We start from the raw sequence: 22,945 nt of genomic DNA, 5'->3' as shown, positions 1-22,945 counted from the left end.
AATCCCATGTGTATTAGTCTACATGTTTATTTGCATGTTTATTAGACTCTCATAAGGCATTATAAACATTTGTAAAAGTATATAACACATTATAGCCATGTTTATTAGGCATTATGAATTGTGATTATAATGCATTATCAGCTGTGCTTGTAATATTTAACACATCTGGATTAAACTAAAACATTTCTGGGGTGCCAGGTGGTTCAGCAGTCTAAAGCACTGCCGCTATGACTAAGAAACGAATCCCGGTCACTATAAGCTGGTTCGAATCCCGGTCATGTAGCTTGCCGGAGTCCTGAGAGAGCACAATTGGCCTTGCTTTCTCTGGGTGGGTAGTTGGTTCTCTTTCTCTACATCACTCCAAAGGGTGATGTCAATCAGCTGTGGGCTGATGTATCAGAACCGAGTCGCTGCACTTTCCTTCAAGTGCGCTGGATACTTGGCAAAGCTGCATCAGCAGTAGCTCAAAAAGAGGTGGATGACTTCACATGTGTCAAAGGAGGCATGTGCTTGTCTTCAACCTCCTTGTGTGCGCTTGTGGCATTACCTGTGATGGGGGACACTTGGTTGCTAAATTGGGAAAAATATAAAAAATAATAAAAAAAATAAATAAAATAAAAAAAAAGTAGAGAAAAAAAAATACATAACATTTCTGTAACTATTAATATATTTCCATGTTGCACATCCATCACTTTGCTTGGAGTGCACAATGACATGACATAATAATACATGATTAATATAAGATTAGATTAATATAAGCTATTATAATATTATATATATATATATATATAAATATAAATAAATAAATAAGATTTATGAATGATTAAAAGTAATTATTTTATTCTTTAGGCAGCTTTGGTGAGGTTCTTGGTAGCTGATGATAGATGCATTATGATCACAATTCCTAACACATAATGAACACGGCTATAAAGTGTGTTATTATTATGTTTAGAATGCTTTATGAATGCCTCAATTAAATTATGTTCACTATTTCAGTTATTACATTAATTTATACAGTTTTTTGCCTCAGAGCAGTAGCGGTCACTGTATAATAGCTTAATGGGGAACACCATAACAAATGACAATAATGAAAGCTTTACAGTGTTACAGAATCCTATAAGTGTGCGTATGATCCTCTCCTACATAGACAAATAGTGTGAAGAACAAAGCATGGGTTTGTATTTTGACACCCAGTAGAATTTGTGCAAAGTACTGTGTTTTTATTTCTATTTTCCCTATTTCTTTATTTTTTCTTTTACAATCTTTTAACATGCAAAACAATATGCACCACTGTTATAAGTTGTCTTCGCAGTTTCAGTGACTATATATCATAATGTCTTATAGAAAACACTGTGTGATAAGAGATAAAGACTGTACAATACAATATTAGCTCAGATCACAAAAGCTAGTTTCAATGTAATTGCAATGAACAAAAATGTGTAAGTATCCTAAATAAAAACATATATTAATAAAATAAAACAAAAAACTTAAAATTCCACATACTGGTATATTAATGGTCTCTTTATGCTAATTAAACATAATGGGTATGTAGAGGTTATATCCATATATTGTAATGCAAGTCAATTATTTAATTATCAGTTCACTTCAGTTTGATTACTGAAACATTTAATGTGCACCACAGACACTCAGAAAAGCATTTATTGGAGCAAATGTGTGTGTGTGTGTGTGTGTGTGTGTGTGTGTTTTGTTTGTGTGAGATGGGAGATATTGGTCTCTTCAGTGGGACTCAGTGATGCACAGAGTGAACGTGTCTATTTTTAGAGACTCCAGAGCCCTGTGTGTCTGCTGTCAGTAGCCTCTTGGTCCATTTCTGCCACGCTGTTCTACTGTATCCGTGTGTGTGTGTTGGCTGGTGTTTGTGTGTTTGTGTTCTTGCTTGTGTTTAGTGCAGTAACGTGATCGTGACAGTGTACTGTGCAGTTGTAATGAGAGGAGTGTGTGCTAGCTCATGAATAATGAGCGAGTTTGATGGACAGACACTGGGAGCAGGTAATGCTGGCTAATGTAGTGTCTTTAACTGTTCAAAGAGTGCAGCGAGTTCTCAGAGATCTCAGAGTTAAGATCATGCTTTATCCTTTAAGTCGGTGAATGAGCTCCGGGGTGTATGCTCTGCCTCTTTAGAAAACCCTTGTGTAAATGTTGAACACTAGTTTACTTTACGTTTTGTTGAATAATATAGTTTTGGAAAGATATATACTGTATTTTTTTACACTTTAAAGCGCACCGGATTAGGGTTGGGCGATATGGCCCTAAAATAATATCACAATATTTCATGCTATTATCACGATCACGATAACGATACTCTTGGCGATATGACAAAAAAAATACACTACTGCAACAAAACAAAACTTACATTTTATTATTTCATATGATATGTTACAGCACACCCCTAACTGAGATATAAAAAATACAAGAATTTTAGCAGATTTCTAACAGAAGTCAATGATCCAGGATGTCATGATACTAATAATACACTCCAAATATTTCCATATATCCATGATTAAAGTAAAATAAGTGATACTGTCTCTAGTAGATATTTAATTGTAAATGAAAAATGTGTGAATTTTACTTTTGCCTAAACAGCAAATAAGTCGAACCCTGCTGTGATAATTAGGGGTGAGTGTTATGGCACGATATTTCAAGGTATAATATCGTTCACGATATTCAAAATTGTTGGTGATATTATTGCGTACGATATGATATGGCACACCTCTACACCGGATTATAAGTGCACTATTAATAAACGTCTATTTTCTGGTCTACTGTCATACATAAGGCGCACCAGATTATAAGGCAAATTATGCGACACTAGTAAGGAACAGGGGTGTTGCCATGTTTTCCTTCTTATTCAGCAGGTCTCACTGCTGGGTGGGGGGTTGATAACTAAATTAAGTAAAGCTAAGCTAAGTAAATAAAACTGTAATTCTTAAAAAAAAAAAAAAAAAAACATTTTCAAACGAGCCCTGAATGTTGATCTAAACAGATTTCTCTCCTGAAAGCTTTTTATTTGGGTGAGTAACGGGCTTCAGTTTATTTACAGTAAGCTTACATTTCCAGATTTTCACTAAGGCTGGGTGCAGCAGCAATAGCATTAATGGCTAACCGCTAGCACTAGCAGCAGTTAGTGCTAGTAAATGCTGCCCGACAGCACTACACAGAGGAAATTTAAGAGTTCGGATAAGCCAGGGCGATATAAGCTAGTGGTTCATCCCACGTAGCTTGTTTTAACACAGCCCACAGTCAGATATACTCACCTAATGCTAATGCTGCTCCAGCAGTGTAAGCGGCTAATTCTCATACACAATCTGCAGGCACTGTGTGTTGTTTTTTTTTTTTTTTTTTAAGCTGCATGGGATGGATTATTGCAAGACATTATTAGAAACCTCTACAACTCCCTTCTTAAGATGTGTGACGTGAGATGTTGCATTACACATGCATTGCACTCTGCTTCTGTATGGGGCAATAAATAAGTAAGATAAGATAATCCTTTTTTAATCCCACAATGGGGAAATGTACAATGTTACAGCAGCACAGAGGAAAGGACAGAAACAGGTCAGGAAAAAAATATAAACAAATAATAAAAAAAAAAGAGTCTACATTAGAATAATTTATTGTTCCTGGTTACATTCATCTTCATTATAAATAGAATAGAAATCCAAAACTTCCCTCTGGGTGCAACTACTTTTGCAACTATTTATTGGCAGTGATATGTATAGATTTTTACACAATATATAACTTTAGCATTGCCATCACAGTATCACATAATATAAATTAAATGACTTTTTGGCTGCTTGATACAGAAGGAAAATCTGTACTTTTTAAAAATAAAATGGGGCATATTTAAATATATTTTATTTTACTTCTGTACACTTATTGTATACACTTATATATACTTATTAATTATTAATTTATTTGAGTAATTGTGTATGAATTGTTAATGCTTTTATTATGACATCAAATATTCTAGTGAAAACGTAGGTGACTGATGTGCACAGTGGTTGTGCTACAAGAATAATTTAAGCATACATTAATGAGTATAGAAGCTTTTCAGCACTTATCAGCAGTGAAAGCTTTAGGGTAGATGTGAAGCTCATATCTGAGCTGATGTGAGACCATATCTGTTTGTCAAATAGACTAAACAAGAAGCTTTCAGACTAAACTGAATTGTAGACATTTTCCCAGAGTTTTTTAATGACTTCGCTGCATGAAAAACACCTAATCTTTAACCTGCAGTGATCACAGTTGTTATTGCAGTTGTCAAAGCATGGTCTAAATGACATTTGAAGCCCTGGTTTCTTCAGCAGCATCTGAGATTGCCTTCATTTACAGAGACCTGCTGCTGAAAGTGCAGACATTTCACAGACATTTCACACGCCAGGATACAAACGACAACTGTTGCAGGCGAGATAAGACGAAGTCCCTTAAAGGAGACTGTGGGTGTTTAAATAGTCTCATGCTAGTGTGAAAAAAGTGAGTGAAGTGAGTGGGTACGAGAGGAGAGAAGTGCTATATGAGTGCTGCATGTAATTTTTATCTTTCCTCTTACTCTTACAAGCAACCAGAGTCTTTGAGATCTATGTTCTTTTACTGTACATTTATATATTTTTTACTAATTGTTTAAATTGTTTGATAAATTGTTAAGCGTGCTTATACAACGTACAGAAATGGTCATGGAAAAAAAAAGATTCTTAATACTCATTATTTGTAAACAGTTTTTGTAAAAAGGCAATCTGGACAAAGTTTCACATCTTAATGTTATACTATATTCTGACTAACCTCCCAGATGATTCAGCATCCAGTGAATGTTTGTCGTTTTTGTGACTTTATGTCATCTTTAAACATATTTTTGCACCAAAAAGAGACTGCAATGTTAACCAAAATACAAGCATAGACAACAATTCAGAAAACAAATTACTCAAACTAAGCAACAATTCATAAAGGGCAAGACCAACAAAAAATAAAAACTACAAACAGGCAGCAACTGATACAAGCATATTGAGTAGACAGTAGAAAAAGCTTAGAATGCTAAGAAGTAGTTGGCAATACTTTGCAAATCACACAGGGAAACTAGCAGATACAGTTGTGGTCAAAAGTTTACATACACTTGTAAAAAAACATAATGTTATGGCTGTCTTGAGTTTTCAATAAGTTCTACAACTCTTATTTTTCTGTGATGGAGTGATCGGAACACATACATGTTTGTCACAAAAAACAGTCATAAAATTTGGTTCTTTCATAAATTTATTATGGGTCTGCTGAAAATGTCACCAAATCTGCTGGGTCAAAAATATACATACAGCAACATTAGTATTTGGTTACATGTCCCTTGGCCATTTTCACGGCAACTAGGCGCTTTTGGTAGCCATCCACAAGCTCCTGGCAAGCTTCAGGTCGAATGTTTGACCACTCTTCTTGACAGAATTGGTGCAGTTCAGCTAAATGTGATGGTTTTCTTGCATGAATCCGTTTCTTTAGCACTGTCCACATGTTCTCAATGGGGTTTAAGTCAGGACTTTGGGAAGGCCATTCTAAAACCTTAATTCTAGCCTGGTTTAGCCATTCCTTTACCACTTTTGATGTGTGTTTTGGGTCATTGTCTTGTTGGAACACCCAACTGCGCCCAAGACCCAACCTTCGGGCTGATGGTTTTAAGTTTTCCTGCAGAATTTGGAGGTAATCCTCCTTCTTCATTATCCCATTTACTTTCTGCAAAGAACCAGTTCCACTGGCAGCAAAACATCCCCAGAGCATAATACTACCACCACCATGCTTGACAGTAGGCATGGTGTTCCTGGGATTAAAGGCCTCACCTTTTCTCCTCCAAACATATTGCTGGGTGTTGTGGCCAAACAGCTCAATTTTTGTTTCGTCTGACCAGAGAACTTTCCTCCAGAAGGTTTTATCTTTGTCCATGTGATCAGCAGCAAACTTCAGCCGAGTCTTAAGGTGCCTTTTCTGGAGCAAGGGCTTCTTTCTTGCACGGCAGCCTCTCAGTCCATGGCGATGTAAAACACGCTTGACTGTGGAGACTGACACCTGTGTTCCATCAGCTTCCAAATCCTTGCAGACCTGCTTCTTGGTGATTCTTGGTTGACTCTTGACCATCCTGACCAATCTCCTCTCGGCAGCATGTGATAGCTTGCGTTTTCTTCCTGATCGTGGCAGTGACACAACTGTTCCATGCACTTTATACTTGCGTATAATTGTCTGCACAGTTGCTCTTGGGACCTGTAGCTGCTTTGAAATGGCTCCAAGTGACTTCCCTGACTTGTTCAAGTCAATAATTCGCTTTTTCAGATCCACACTGAGTTCCTTTGACTTTCCCATTGTAGCTTTTGTAGCTGAGTCTAATCACTGGGTCAAATGAGCCCTATTTAAATGGGCTCATGAGAAGTCAACAGCTGTAGTCAATCAGAATCACTTACAAGAAGTGAAGAGGCCATGACATGAAGCTAATTTGATTGACACAACTCGCTACATCACCAAAATTGACAAATTTTGTTGCTGTATGTATATTTTTGACCCAGCAGATTTGGTGACATTTTCAGCACACCCATAATAAATTTATGAAAGAACCAAATTTTATGACTGTTTTTTGTGACAAACATGTATGTGTTCCGATCACTCTATCACAGAAAAATAAGAGTTGTAGAACTTATTGAAAACTCAAGACAGCCATAACATTATGTTTTTTTACAAGTGTATGTAAACTTTTGACCACAACTGTATGTATAGTACACACAGCCTGGATTACTAACAGGTGTGTGCAAAAGTCAGGTGCCTAGGACACATTCCAAAATCAGTTTTTGCAGCTTAGATTCCATGAATTCCATGTCTGAAGTTTGTAAACCGCAACTGTTAGGTTTGCGTTATATGATTTTGTCAAATAAAACTCTAGTTTTCAAGCCATTTTTCACGTTTTCTTAAAAAATTTATTTTTAAATCTCGTCTTATCTCGTTCTCGTGAACCTAGTATCGTGTCTCGTCACACCCCTATACAGCAACAAGTGCTGCTAAAGCAAGGGCAGTTTTTCAGCATAGTGTCTGCAGGCATTTAATCTCTTGTCTTTTATCATTTAATACCTCATTAATTTAAAAAGAACCAAAAGATTATATGCAGTGTATTATATCTACAGCCCCTCAATCCCACATTCTTCTGAAGTGCTATCACCCTGGAGCCTGGAGAATCTGGAATTAGCTTGGAAAAAAAGAAATGATTTGCCTCTCGCTCTGTCTGCACTCTCTGTTCGTCAAAGTGAAGGGAATGAGTCGAGTCCAAGGAGCTGATAACTCTGCTTATTTCAAATTAGTAGGTCAGGACCCTCTATTATCATAGGGCCTGATTTATAGGGAATGTGTGGCACTGCGGGGGCTGTTGAAAGCACACTATATTAGCCAGCTACATCTGTTGCCAAACGCAGCTGCCAGGAAATCGATAAGGTGCCAGGCGGGGTTCTGCAAGGCCCGGGACTCTGATATATAGTACAGTATAGGCATTTATTGCAGCTACAACTCAAGGGATGCTCAGTGCAGATCTGGCCCAGTTCGGTTGCGCAGGCTTACTGATGAAAGGACTGAGATTCAATGTAGGCAGGTGCTTTATTCTGAAATAAGTCTGGAAGGTGCTGTGAGATATCTAAGAACATTATGCAGAAGCGGAGCGCGCGCAAGTTAAATGCGCTTTTAACGAGAGTTATGCTTCTTTGTGAGCATCAAAGCCAGATTGCTGCTGGTATGCATTCATATGCTATTTCGCTGCGAAGAGATTGCATTTTGAGCGGTAGCGGAGGAGGAGGCAGAAGAAGGAGCCTGATTCTAATGAATCCCGGCAACATGAATTGCTGCGAGGAGTGCCTGCTCAAATTTCTAAGCAGATGAATTGCATTTGTAGATATTAGCGAATCAATTGACTCCAAGCAAGGAGTTTTTTCCTTCAGTCTTTTCAGATTTATTCATTTCCAACTCGAAACAATATATGATATGATGGGAAGATATCAATAAGACTCATTTCTCTTGTTGTTGTGAATAATTCCACTTTGTGTTTCCTGGTAACTGGCAGTAAAGGTGACCCACAAAAAAAGGGCTTCTTCTATTATCCATCATTAGGATGTCACTCTTCTTGTGCTCTCATAACCGCTATCAAATTGCCCTGATAAAGTGTCCCTCGCCCGCTGCAAATTAGCCTTTTTTCATCACTCTTGAGTCAACACACACACACACATACAGTGTTTTGAAAGGTCAGATAGCTCGTCCTGTCATCTGCTCTACGTTGTATTGCTGGGATGCTCTAAAGAGGCTTATCTCTGCTGAATGCTGAATTGATGTATCTTCCCCTGGAGATAATAATAATGGAGAAAGAGAGTGGTCCTCAGGCCTGTTGGTCATTATGGTTTGGTCACTAATTGAAGGGGACAGGCGTGGATTCCTGCCAGAAATGTGACTCAAAACCAGCTGCATACACGTGTAACTTAGTTGGAACAGCGAGGATGCTAACAAAACAGCAGATGGCCAGAGGATGGACGGTAATAACGGCATTGAACTGCTGACTGCTGTGGTGACGTGCTTATGTTTTGTTTGTTTGTTTGTTTGTACGTACACGTGCATGTAAAATTGCGTGTGTGACTTAACGCAACAGTGCTACGTGGACATAATGCAACAGTACGCAAGAATTTATTTTTGCTTGTTTGTTTGTTTCCTACAGTTCGGGAACATAATGTAATCACTGCCACAAATACAAATCATGTCTTGAGTGCCCCATCAGGAACAACTTATTGTTCACATGCATTTGTTGACAAGCTGAGAGATACAAAAGCAGTAGATGGCGAGAGGTTTTATGTAGCTCCACCAAAGTTGCATAGTTGCATAGAAAAGTTGCATAGAAATGCTAATCCCTCTATTCCAGTCATCACGATAATAAAGCTGCTTTATTTATATAAGGGTTGCAACTTAAAATTTTTTGGTAGTCAATTTATCTGCTGATTATTACTCAGATTAGCCGATTAGTCAGCGATTATTTCTGCGGTTTCCTTTTATACTTGCTGGCTGTAGGTAGTGCTTCTATTTCTAGATTTCTCTATCAGTTCAAAATGATGAAAACAGCTAAATATGAGATTTAAATGCCAATTAAATGTGGGAATTGCTGCTATTTAGTGAGGAATTGTGTAATCTGTTGTGTTTGGGCAAAGGCCGAGTTGATTGTAAACTGTGTGATTGAGCCCATTACCCATCTCCCATTGTGTTTATGTCGACAGTAAGTTGTGCAGTGCTACAAAATATCGATTAATCAACAAAGGACATTTGGAGTCAAAAATGTTTTTTATAACTCACAGTGTATAACTCACAGTGAAGATCACTCAATCTCTGCACGGATTTCGCAGTGTCTCTCTGACATATCCTCATGGATGAGGGAGCATCACCTTCAATTAAATCTCTCAAAGACTGAACTTCTGGTTATACCAGCAAAACCATCTTTTCAACACAAATTCTCTATAAGTATCGACTCTCTCTCTCTCTCACCGACAAAGGTTGCTAGGAACCTGGGTGTTCTGGTTGATGACCAACTCTCCTTCACGCACCATGTGGCCTCAGTTGCTCGGTCCTGCCGCTTTGCGCTCTATAACATCCGAAAAATTAGACAGTTTCTGACGCAACAGGCCACCCGACTCCTGGTACAAGCGGTCGTCATCTCACGCCTCGACTACTGCAATGCCCTGCTAACTGGCCTCCCGGCCTGTGTAGTAAAACCACTCCAGATGATCCAGAACGCAGCAGCACGTCTGGTCTTCAACCAGCCAAAACGGGCACCGCTGCTCATTGAGCTCCATTGGCTACCAGTTGATGCTCGCATCAAATTCAAAACTCTTACAATCACCTACAAGGTGATGACAGAACAGCTCCTTCCTACCTGCACTCGCTCCTGAAGGCTTACGCTACCTCCCGGCCGCTGCGCTCCTCCAGTGAACGTCGCCTCGCTTTGCCAAACATTCACACAAAACAATCCAGACTGTTCTCATACAGAGTTCCCCAATGGTGGAACAAACTACCTTCCACTACCAGATCAGGAGAATCTCTCACTATCTTTAAGAAACTCCTGAAGACAGAGCTCTTCAAAGAGCACTTACTCTCTTAACACCTCTAACACACTAACTACTTCTAACCTCATTTCCTTCTTCCTCTCCTTCACTCCTCTATCCTATTATTCCCCTTTGTCCTCCTTTTATCCCTATCCAAAGATGTTTTTCCTTTAAACTTATTTTACATTGTACTTGACTATTGTAAGTCGCTTTGGACAAAAGTGTCTGCCAAATGTAATGTAATGTAATTATTATGACTAATTGTTGCAGCTTTAATTTATATAGTAAGATGTGTAGTAAGTGTTTTTTTGTTTTTGTTTTTTTTTATCCAGGATAAGGTTCCTGACTGCTTATGTTCTCATTTCTTAGTGATGAACCTTAGAAAATAATGATGTTTTAGTAGTACTTTATTTCAATCTCAGGCTAATTACTTTGTGAAGTATTAATGGGGGCAAAGATTCTCTTTAACGTAAAGTAACTACTAAAATATGGTAACATATACTGACATGCCAAATACTGTTGTATAGCAATATGTTGATATGTTGATATAATGATGAATGGTTACTTCAGAATAAGAATTTGGAATTCACATCTGTATAAGTTTTAAGGTATTATCTTGTGAAATAGGTTGAAACCTAGTGAGCAGTATTACATGTAGCAAGATGACTACATAGAATCCACTACCATCCACAGTGGACAGAGCATTGGTTGGCAATGATCATAACCGGTAGTGTCTGGCTGGACTTGCCCTTGTGAACAGACATATGACTCAATGATGAGTAGAAATCACACTCTCAATGCACAAGACCCCACAATCATATTCCTCAGGTCATTGCATTGTTTAAAAATCATGAGATATTATACCTAGTTACTGTTCTAAAGCACGTGGCATGTCAGTGCAATATTAAATAATGCAAATTAAAATTCATAAACACAAATGAGCTTGGATCAGTTCCATAGCACCTTGTAGTGTAATGAAAGGTGCCAGACTGTAAATTAATCTCAGATCTAAGAATGTTAATTTCAGAACTCATTCTCTAAACCTCACCTCCACATCTGTTTTCACAGTTTATTTGCACCCAAGGTCCCCATTAGTTCAAGTGTACTTCATCTCTGCTCCTTCATGATCGATTGAATTAATTATGCATCAGTTTAAATGTAAGCAGTCAGATACATTCTACGATCAATGTGCCAAAATCAAAAGCTTCGTTATTGCTCTTCTGTCATTACTCACAGCAGCTCACGCTTCAAGAACAAGCGACCGTCAAGAGTCAAGTGTATAAAAAGGCAAATTATGCAGAGAGTACAGCATGGCTTAGACACTCTGCATTAAAAATGATGCTAAATCCTCTTCTTTGGTGCAGAGAATTTTTAAAAACATGTTGCCACCAGCAACAGTGTTCCAGAATAACAAGGGAAAACTAATATGATAAATTGTTATGACATTAGCATTAAGTGGCAGCATACACGGTGAGAACAGCTGTGGGTTATGTACTCACCTCTGTGGTTCTCTACGGAAAACAAGGCAAAAACATACCCTATGCTGGTAAACCAGCTGATTAATCATCTCAACTCAACAACAAACAAATACAGCTCTGGAAAAGAAAATAAGAGACCACTTCAGTTTCTCAATCAGATTTTTTGATTTTGCTATTTATATATATATATATATATATATATATATATATATATATATATATATATATATATATATATATATATATATATATATATATATGTATAGGTATATGAGTAAAGATGAATATTTTTGTTTTATTCTATAAACTACAGACAACATTTCTCACAGATTCCAAATAAAAACATTTTCATTTAGAGCATTTATTTGCAGAAAATGAGAATTGGCTTAAATAAATAAAAAATGCAGAGCTTCCAGACCTCAAATAATGCAAAGAAAACAAGTTCTTTTCTTTGATTTTACCAAATTGAAAACCTCTATAATATAATCAAGAGGTAGATGGATGATCACAAGCCAACAAACCAAACTAAACTGCTTGACTTTTTGTACCATTAGTGGCATAAATTTATTCAAATCAGTGTGTAAGACTGGTGAAGGAGAACATGCCAAGATGCATAAAAACCGCAATTAAAAATCAGGTTTATTCCACCAAATATTGATTTATGAACTCTTAAAACTTTATAAATATGAACTTGTTTGAGTTATTTTTTGTTATTTCAGCCATTTCTCATTTTCTGCATATAAACGCTCTAAATGACAATATTTTATTTAGAGTTTGGGAGAGATGTTGTCTAGTTTATAGAATAAAACAACAATGTTCATTTTACTCAAACATATACCTATAAATAGCAAAATCAGGCGAACTGATTCAGAAACTTTATTTTTTTTTCCTGAGCTGTACACATAAAATATTTACACCTCAATATACAACCAATTCTCAGGCAGAGTTTATATAATCTTTAATATTTAAAATTTAGTCCCTGAACCAGATGATCTTCTGTTTGAACGAAACAAAAATCCAATAATACAAAAAAAGGACTGATCTTACCTATTGAGTAGTCAAAGTTCATTGAATGGTGGATACACAGGGACTTAGTAGCAGTGGACCAATTCGAAGCCAAGCAGAGTGAGCTGTGATTCATCATTGTCCTTAGCACCAATAAGGAAGTCCAATAAAGTTGAAGACAGTAGTCCAAGACCTTCCACTTTGTTTTCCATAGTCCATTCAAACCCCAGGACGAGAGAGCAGTGCAGGCACACACACAAAAAGTCTTTCTACAAATAAAAAAAAACATCATCAATACTATATCAAATCCATTTTAGAAAAATACAGTTAATCTGAACAACACATTAATTCAATGTTGCTTACACTGGGTTTAAAACACTCAGGTTTCCAAAGAAAAAGACTTAAAATACTTAAACAGCATGTCAGCAGCTGCAGTTTCTAACACCTGTACCTGTTAACAATGCCCACTTCTTTTACTAAGAAGTGATCACCAGAGCTTGGGCTCAAGGTTGCCCCCTGATGTTAGGAGAATACCATTACAACAAAAATAAAAAGCTGCCAAACAAACAGAGAGTCTCTCATTAAATTTCTGCTCAAGGATTGAGACCCTTATTCGACTTCCAACCCAATATCAACTTAGTAAATACCACTCTACTAGAGGAACAACCACAACTAAATCTCATTTACCTACAAACTCATATACAGTAACACATAGCCCCCCACAAACAACATAAACCCCCCTTATATGCCCAGACAAAAAAAATCAGTCAGTCCAGTCATGTATGTTGGTCAACCAGTGTTGTAATGCTGGTCAGTTCCCTTGGTCATGCTTGTTGACAGGCTTAATCAGGTTTGTCCTGTTTTTTTGTTTTGTTTTGTCTTTTTTTTTCCCAGCATGGCACTTCTCTCCACTGATGCACAAAATGATGTGGGGGTGTTGTAGCATAATGGGCTGTTACATAAAGCATAAAATTACAAAGAGTAACAATATTACCTAACATTACTTTTCTATAATGCATTATGCCCTGCGCTGGTTTTGTCTAACTGTGACCTGTGTGAAAAGGAGTACATGAAATTTATTTCTCAACAGGGGAGTTAATTATGCACAGTATCTGAAGCACATCTGAATCTGGGTAAAGTGGTTGCTAAAACTCTTTGTCCAGTACATATTCTATCCTTCTCTGTAAAGCAGAGGAGCAGTAGCAAAGAGAGTTGTAGAACTCAAGTCCAGTCTTGGTTTCAATGGTTTTGATACCATAAACAAGTGGTTTGTTTTGACTGCATTTGGAATCAGTCTTGTCTTAGAGGATGTAGTCTTTGAGAGAAATTGTTATTTTAGCATCAACAGGTAAATGTAGTTCTTTATTATTTTTATGGAGGTAGCTAATGATGTATTGTATTTTCATAAATTGTAGAAAAATACCTTATTCTATTTTTAAAAATACCTATTCTGACCTTGTCTCTGTCTCAACCACTCCCAGTTTTGGTATTGACTTAGACTTGGTTCTAGCAGTCTTGACTACAACACTAACAGCAAAAATCCACCGTAAACAAAAGCATCACTAGAGTTACTCTTAATTGTTATCCTGACTAAGCATGTTAGCATGTTAGTGTAACACATTACTCTTCCTACAACATTTTTTACTTGAAAATTAACCTGTATTTATCATCATGGTTCATATATGTGTATGATGCTGTATTGAAGACATTTTACAGATTTTAGAAAAAAAAAAATATATATATATATATATATATATATTTCAACATTTAAATGTACTAATTAAGTTTAACCTCAACATCCCTTATTCTTTACTGCAGTTCCAGTATCTTAATATTAGGTAATTCAACTGTCATTTATTTTTACACCAACTGTGCATGAATTTCATTGCAACACCCCATTAGTTACTACACTATGTCCACACTATTTAGCTGCAACACACTAAATGAGTGTTATTTATTGTCGGGTGTTTAATAGTCTTATGGCATATACTGTAAGATAAGGCTGTTTTTGAACCTAGTTGTTCTGCATTGAAGACAGTGAGAACAGACCATGGTAGGGGTGGAAGGGGTCTCAAATTATGTTTTGAGCTCTGGTCAGGCAGTGGGTTGTGAAATCTCCTCTATGAGAGGAAGTGAAGTCCCAATGATTCTTTTAGCTGTCTTGACCACTCTGCAGGCTATCTGTTCACAAATGTAAAAAATACTACTCCATACCAGAGCACTTTAGCTCAGCTGTACTGATCCACACCCAAAAGCTGGTAGGATTTACCCACTTCAAGCTGATGTTTGGCATTGGGCATGGTGATCTTAGGCTTAGGAGGCATGGTGATCTTAGGCTTAGGGTCATGTGCAGCTGCACTAAAACCGAAGGAGGATTAATGGAATCTGGAACAGCATAATGGCATGCTATTACACATTGAGAAGCTCACTTTCAATTTGATACCTGTATCAGATCTGAATTTCTTAATATATATTAATGTCCTAAACTAATATAGTATTTAACACAATATTAAGGAACCAAGTGGTAGTTAACCAAATACATTTAGAGTTCAAAATATGTTTAAATCATGGCTGTCATGGAAAAACATACTATTGTTAATGTTATTTTAATACAATTTAAAGGTACAACAACTAGGTTTACATTATATCTATATAGAAGTAAATACATCTTACATGCTGATACAGGGCTTTTGTCTGAGAGCGTCTGAATGACGCACATATAGTGAACAGCTGAAGATGGAAATTTGACCTGTTATTGAGACACTGAGCAATGACCCAGTCAGACCCTAGTTGTGTCGGCTGTGTTGTCTGGAATTTCACTGTAATTTAGAAACATGTCGATCAAGAGAGAGAGAGAGAGAGAGAGAGAGAAAAAAAGGGAGAGAGTGGTTTAAGGATGCAGTAAGAATTAGCTGATGCCCGTCTGGATCAAATATATTGAATGTAGTTGTCATAATATGTTAAAATTTACCGTACAGAAAGAAGAAACAAGAGTTTTATTTTTGGTCCTGCTGGTCAAAATGTTTTTTTCCCCTCATTTGTTAAGTTCGACCATGAAATATATGGATTGACCAGATTAAGACAGATAATGAGTTTGGTTTATAGTTATGGATTGGCCAAATAGGTTTAATTGCTTCAAAAGTATTTTATTTAAAATCATGTTTGACATTTTTTTTTTCTAAAATATCTGTATTGCACCAGGATTACAACAATTGATTTAATTGTGTCCGTTTTTTTTTTTTTTTTTATCTTTACAGGCTGAGTGGCTGTGTTTGAATTGCCAGACTCAACGGGCCCTAGCTGGGCAGATGGGAGATGTAGGACAAACCTCTACAATGCCCTCTGTACCTAAAACAGAGCCTGCAGCTGTATCTAGCAAACAGCAAGTCGAAACATCAGTGCATGCTCAGGACATTAAAATCATTCCTGAGCCAGTTATGACTAAAGTTCTACCTGAAGCACAAGAAATGCCAGCAAAAGTACCTCTACCTGCAGCTGGTTCTGTTGCCGTTGCTCCTCCTCTTTCTGAAGTTGACAACAAACAACCTGAGGTAAAAACTCTGCAGCCAGTTGATAAAAAAGAGAAAACAATCACCCAAAATGAAGAGGTTATGGTTCAAGTTGAGAGTACCCCAACTACACCTAGTAAGCTTGAGGGTGCAGTACTGGGTGATGAGACTGGGACCTTAAAAGTGGACCAACAAGTGGTGGACATCTTGCCCGTTTCTCCCGAGTCGTACAGCTCAGCTGAAGAAGAACTTCGTGAAATCAATAGAGTCAGTGAGGCTTCATTGAGAGCTGTATCAGAAATGGTCAAGGCTGCAGAGAGTATGAAGCAGCATCCTGGCTCAGCAGGATACAGCAGTGAAAGTGAACCATCACCACATCTCCAGAGGTTGAGAAAAGTTAGAGTCGCATCTTCTAGCAGTGAGAGCCCAGATTCTGGAGATGAAGAGTTTATACGAAAACAGCTAATGCAGATGAGTGCAGATGAAGATCTGTCACCAAAAGAAGAGGAAAACACAAAACAACAGATTGAAGAAGAACAACTCCAGATGCCAGTTGAAGCCGAAGGGACAGAACAGAAAAAGGTCGAAAGTAAACCCAAAAGAATCCTGCATCTCGAAGAAACTGCTGACAATCGTCTCAAGTCATCTCAGGAACAAGACAAAAATACAGTGTCTGTTTTAATCTCAAATGAAAATGAACAGGATGAAACCACAGACCTTAACAGGACTGCAGCCATTTCTGCACAACATCAAATTCCTTTGGAACAGATGACAGAAGAGGAGAATTTAATGGAGGACTCTGAGGAGAAGTCTAAAGGTGATGGGTCTTCAAGTATGCAAGTATCCAGCATCACAGCAGGAACTGCATCGCCTACATCTGCTTCATCATTTGATGAAGAAAGTGATGTCAGTCCAAGTCACAAGAAGACAAGTCTAAAAGACAAGCAACAAATTAAGGTGAAGCATAGGCAAGGTCAACCCCTTTCGCCATTAGAATATTCCTCTGAAGGGGAAGAGATGGAGAGGTCCAAGAAGGATGAACTTCCTGCCCAGGAAAAACGTGACCAATCACCTATTAATCTCTCCACAATGGTGAACATATCTCAAACTGAGGATGAATGGCAAGCATTGGGGATGGAAGCACATGCAATTTCCTCTTTTACTAATATCTCACCAAGTTTTGAATCTGAGCCAGAGAATGCTTACGCTCATTTGCTTCCAGACGAGAAGCCGTTAAAGAGTGCAGAGGAGGCATACGAAAGAATGATGGAGAAAGCCGAAGCACTCAAAGCTATGACAAAGAAGATCACTCCACCTGAGATAGAGCCACTCTATGGAGGCATGCTGATAGAGGACTATGCTTATGAGACACTAGTGGAAGAACCAGCACAGGCTACAGCAGCTGGAGGCAGCATTCCCGAGGATTATTATCTGAGGGAAGTAACTGTACAAGAGACAGCAAGAAAGCTTAGAACACCGGAGGAAGTCTTTGAAGAGATGCAAAAGAAGAGAGAGCTCATGCTTAAGGGACAAACCGACACTTCAGAACATGCTGTTACTGAGACTTGCTACGTGACTATGTCAGGATATGCTGAATCCCAGGTGCCTGCTGCAGAAGAACCACCGAGAATGCAATCGGAAGTTCTGACACCTGGTACAAGTTCTTCACAATCAACTCCTTTGTCTCCAGTATCCCCTATATCCTCTTCTGAGCCTTCATATGATTCTGCAGAGGTTATACAAGTTCCCTCGAGTGGTGAGGAGGACAATGTGAAGGCTGAATATGCAATTGAACCTATTGAATCTGCTACTCAACCTCCTCGAGACTTGCCAGAGCAGAAAGCTCTTTTCCCTATCCCTGATCTAAAAATTACACAGTGTTCTTCTGGAGAAGAAGAAGCTGAGGAGGAATATGGCACCACTCAATTACATGGAATGCCTGAGTCAACTGACACTGCTACAGAGGTTTCAGAACAGGCCCAGTTAGTAGAGACTGAACCCATATCTGTTGTGTGTGAGGTTCCTCAATCGAAACCTGTATCAGTTCAAGATTCAACTCCATCTCCACAGTCATCTCCAGAGTCAGGAAGGCCCTCACCTCGAGATCAGACTCCAGAGCCGGGTTGCACTCCAGTTGTAATTCTAATGCCTGATTTAGTTTCTGAGCCTGCTCCCCAAATCTCAGTGGTGAAGGCTCATCCAGTCACAGGTTCTCATGAAGAACAAGTCATGGAAGTGGCACCAGCTCAGACCTCTGAGCCTCTAACTGAAGTTTCTGTTTCTAAACAGAAACCACTACCACCCAAACCAACTCCTGCATCAGTGTCAGTTGAAGAGTCTGTTAGTAGACCACCATTAGCTCCAAAAGCAGCCCCAGCTTCTATGCCAGCTGAGGTTCCCATGCGTAAACCCCCATTAGCTCCAAAACCACCCCTGCCTTCAAAACCAACTTCAAAGCCATTACCTGTCTCCGAAGCCATCATAGTAAAGATACCAGATGGAGTATTACCACCTGTGCTGGATTCGGGCTTGGAACATACTCCTCCTCCTATTTATACATCATCCACAGATTCATCACATGAGCAAATGCCTTTTACAGTTGCAACTCAAGCATCTGTGGATACTGTGGTCCCTGCAGTGCATGCTGTGCCAGCTTCCTCAACCACTTTAGAACAAGTTCCATGTGTAACCTCGGTTCCTGTTGTGCAAATGCCTGATGCTGTATCTCCTGTTTCAGAGTATCCCCAGTCTTTAGTGTCAACTTCAACTCCTGCAATTGCATCTCCTGCCTCTGTTTCAGTTTCAAAGCCTGCTGCAGTGATTGTCCAAATGCCAGACTTAGTTACTTTACCTTCCCAATCCCCAAATCAAACTGTGAATGAAGTGCCTATTCCACCACCTACTCCTATTCTGGCAGCAGCCTCATCAGTAGAGCAAGCCCTTGTTTCTGCTCCAGAATCTTTCCCAGCACCCCCTCTCACTGAAGCCCAAAGCATATATATTCCAGTCCAAGTTCCAATTCCTACTTCATCTACATCTATGGCACATGGTTCTGTTTGTCCTCCAATATCAGAACCAACAAGACCAACTACACACTATGAGCCATCTGCTCCATTACAATTTGTTCCACCTACTGTTCCTACTTTAGGCAGAACAGTTATGCCCACAGATATATCAGACCATATTCCTTCTACAGACCGCTCACAACCAGCAACAGTTTATGCACCACCTGTTGCACCTCCTGTAGTTGAACAAACCGGAATACCTGCTTTACCTTCTCAGCCCATTCAATCAGTTGTTCTGGACATACAGCCAAGGCTAGAGACTATTCAACCAACAGTTGTTGCCTCTGAGGAAATAACTACATCACAGTCTCAAATTGTGACTCCTATTCCCACTGTGCAGAGACAAGATAATTTTGTTGTGATGAAACCAAATATGTCTGTGATGAATCAATCAATGCAAGAAATTGTTTCCAAAGCAGAAGAGGGCAGACATTATCCTTATGCAGCGAGTGTGTCGCCTGTGATCAGAACAGATGCAAGTCAATTTGTGTCAAGTGTGGGACTGACAGGTGGCCAGGCTGATGAATCAACTTTGGTTTCAAATAAACCTGAGCCTCAAGTGACAACTGTCACTTGTCAGCAGAAAGCTGAAAGAGCGGAACGACCCATTATTGAATTTCCACCACCACCTGCAGCTTCACCACCAGATCTGCCACCTGATACTTTGCCGCATCCAGCTGTTAGCCAATATTCAGTTCCCATTATTTCAAGTGTTGTGAAGACTGCTCCTCGTGAGTCTGTTGTAGGCAAGGCTAGCACTCTGCCAAGGGCAGCAGTACATAAGCCACCACCTCCAGTCCCACCCAAACCAGTATGTATACCAACTGGTTTAACATTCAGCAGATCAAGAGAAAGTGTAAAACCACCAGTTCCTGAACCCACAGTTGTTCAAGCAGGTCGTGCTGCAACATTACCAAGAACAAGAGAACCACCCAATGCCCTTTCACTCACGTTGGCTGCTCCTGTTGACAGTAAACACAGCATTACATCACCGAAATCTCCTTTGTCACCTCGCTTTGCTAAAACTCTTGAGACATATGTGGTCATAACATTACCATCAGAACCAGGATCACCAGTGGAAGGCATTACTACTCAAGCTCCAATACGGACATCTTCTCTACCGGCTTCTAAGCAACATTTTCCTCCTGTTGCACCAAGAGTGTTTTCCCCATCAACAGTATCTGCACCAATATCTGTGGTTCTAGCACCAGTAGTAGCTGCACCACCAAAAGTAGTCACAGCTCCAGTTATGGCAGCACCTCCTACAACGATGCCAGTACAAACTGTGGCTCCCTCACCAGTAGTTACCACTGACACAACATTGGCTACTGTTTCTACAACAATCTCATTGCCAGATGCACCAAGGCCACTTGAGATTACTCCAATACAAACTTCAGTTTGTGTACCAGCACTGTCTTCTGTGCCCCATCCCACAGTGATAGTTGGGCCACCAAGCATGAAGGAAACAGTAATTTATTCTGCACCACCTGTGACCACAGTGGAATACACTGCACCAATAGTAGTTTCAACACCACCTGTAACTTCACCACGTCCGGTATTTGTAGAACCATCAATGTCCTCAATGGAATACACTGCACCAATAGTACTTTCAACACCACCCGTAACTTCACCACGTTCGGTATTTGTAGAACCACCCATGTCCACAATGGAATACACTGCACCAATAGTACTTTCAACACCACCCGTAACTTCACCACGTCCGGTATTTACAGAACCACCCATTTCCGCAATGGAATACACTGCACCAATAGTACTTTCAACACCACCTGTAACTTCACCACATCCAGTATTTGCAACACCACCGGTTTCCACAATGGACTACACTGCACCAATAGTAGTTTCAGCACCACCTGTAATTTCACCACAGACGTTATATGCAGCACCACCTGTGACCACAATGGAATGCACTGAGCCAATTGCAGTTTCAGCACCAACTGTAACTTCACCACAGACTTTATTTCCAGCACCACCTGTGGCTGAAGTACTATCTGTCTTCACAGAACCAACAATACGTGATACTCCACCAGTAATCCCAGCACAAGCCACCATTGCTTCAGAATCATTGCTGACTCAATCAGACCTTGCAGGATCTTTTACCCCAGTACCTGCAATGGAACCAACAGCTCCTTACGATATGAGGCAAGAGCTTGAACAGCAATACATGCAAACAGTTTGTCCTGCTCCTATAACCATTACCCAAATCCCATTATCAACAGATCGTCAAGATACACAAGGTTTGGATATGGAGGAGGTACTGATTATATCAGCTTCAGAAGAGGCAATGGCTGCAATAGTTCCAACATCAATCGCAGTAACTGAGATACAACAGCATCAAACATTTTACGAAGCACAGCAAGAGGTGCCACCAGTTTATACTGCAACAGCTATTCCAACTCCACCAGTTACATTCACTCAGTTCACAAAGTCAGTCGAGAGCCAAGAAATAAGAAGACCTGATAAAGTTAGGGCAAGTATGAGCCAAGTGTACTCTGCAATTTCAACAACTGAACAGCGTCCTGATGCATTACCGAGCCTTGTGACCCAAGTCGTTACAACCGAAGTACAGAGAATGACTACTGTGTCAGTTGTCCAAGAAATAATACCCCTAGAACCTGTGTCAGAACCTGTTGGTGTGGCGGTTATAGTCCAGCCAGAAATGCCACAAGCACAAACAAAGCCTATACAAAATGGAAAGACACACTATCCTGGTGATGTCATAGATCTCACAACATTAAAGGCCAGTGTTACAATGACTGACAAAGGAATGGATCTGACAGCACCTGAATCAAATCGACAGTCCTTCTCAAGTGATACAAGTGGCCGACAGAGAACTGCTGTGCAGCCAGAAATTGTAAACCTAAGTGCTGAGATAACTCCAGCTACAACACTCTCTGTTGTGACAGATAGTATCACTATTGTTACCTGTACTGCTACAATTGCGTACAATAATAACGTAGTTGATAAGCCCCTTAACTTAGAAAGCGCCACTTTAGTGCCTCTGCCACTTACAACATACAAACCATTTGAGCCACTGGCTCAAATAGTCTACAGACCAGTAAATTCACAACCAAAACCACCTGCACCCACCGCAGAGACCGCCATCCCCATAAATCTGTCTTATTGCACTGCAGAAACAACAGCACCTTCATTGCAACCTGTCACAGTGTCACCTTTACCCAGTACAGTGATTGGTGCTAAAGCTAATGTACCTATTCATACTGAACCGTCAGCTGTTGGAGCTATAGATCTCACAACATCAAAGCCAATGAAAGCCATAGTGGCTCTGTCTTCATCTTCTGGGGTGGTTACAACTGTTGTTGAGGAGGATGTAGTGCCTGTAGATCTGACAGCAGGGAGACGTGCAGTGTGCTGTGATGTCCTCTATAGGCTTCCATTCACAGGAAACTGCAGAACACAGCCTCCAGTCACCACACAACCAGACAACCGAATTGGATTTGAAGATGATCACTATCAGTATGATAATGCCACAACCCTTGGAATTGAAGACCTCAGTAAAATCAAGGCCTCTGTGTCCCTCATGGAACCCGAATTGCTTCGTTATGAGAACAAGAATGGGTTTGTCTACCAGAATGGGGCATCAGATGGGGCAATTGATTTGACCTCAGCAAAAATGTCAACAGGTCAGTAATACATGTGCGGTACATGTGTTTTTTTATTATTTCAAAAATGTATTCTTTATGTACATACACTGTCCACTCTACACTCATTGTCCATTGTCAACCTTACTTGAAGTTATATGATTACAGACTGTA

At 39.4% G+C, this 22,945-nt stretch overlaps 1 protein-coding gene and 1 long non-coding RNA gene across 9 annotated transcripts in view; one reads left to right on the top strand and one right to left on the bottom strand.

Annotated features, from left to right (window-relative positions):
* Nucleotides 1–13,007, bottom strand: part of LOC125804545 (uncharacterized) — a 57,985-nt gene extending 44,978 nt beyond the window's left edge. Inside the window, exons 1-2 of the long non-coding RNA XR_007440652.1 lie at nucleotides 12,941–13,007; nucleotides 12,620–12,846 (exon numbers count right to left, since the gene is read on the bottom strand). This is a non-coding gene — a long non-coding RNA (uncharacterized LOC125804545). The remainder of the gene's footprint in view (nucleotides 1–12,619; nucleotides 12,847–12,940) is intronic.
* pclob (piccolo presynaptic cytomatrix protein b) overlaps nucleotides 1–22,945 on the top strand; it is a 129,302-nt gene that overhangs the window by 63,022 nt on the left and 43,335 nt on the right. For all 8 annotated transcript variants that reach the window (XM_022679579.2, XM_049483372.1, XM_049483371.1 and 5 more), the window contains one exon: nucleotides 15,835–22,813. In XM_022679579.2, coding sequence (XP_022535300.2) covers nucleotides 15,835–22,813 — 6,979 coding nt within the window. The remainder of the gene's footprint in view (nucleotides 1–15,834; nucleotides 22,814–22,945) is intronic.

Source organism: Astyanax mexicanus, chromosome 9, assembly GCF_023375975.1.
Source record: "Astyanax mexicanus isolate ESR-SI-001 chromosome 9, AstMex3_surface, whole genome shotgun sequence".
Taxonomy (NCBI): domain Eukaryota; kingdom Metazoa; phylum Chordata; class Actinopteri; order Characiformes; family Acestrorhamphidae; genus Astyanax; species Astyanax mexicanus.
Note: the sequence above shows the minus strand (reverse complement) of the source record. Positions and strands in the feature narration are given on the sequence as shown.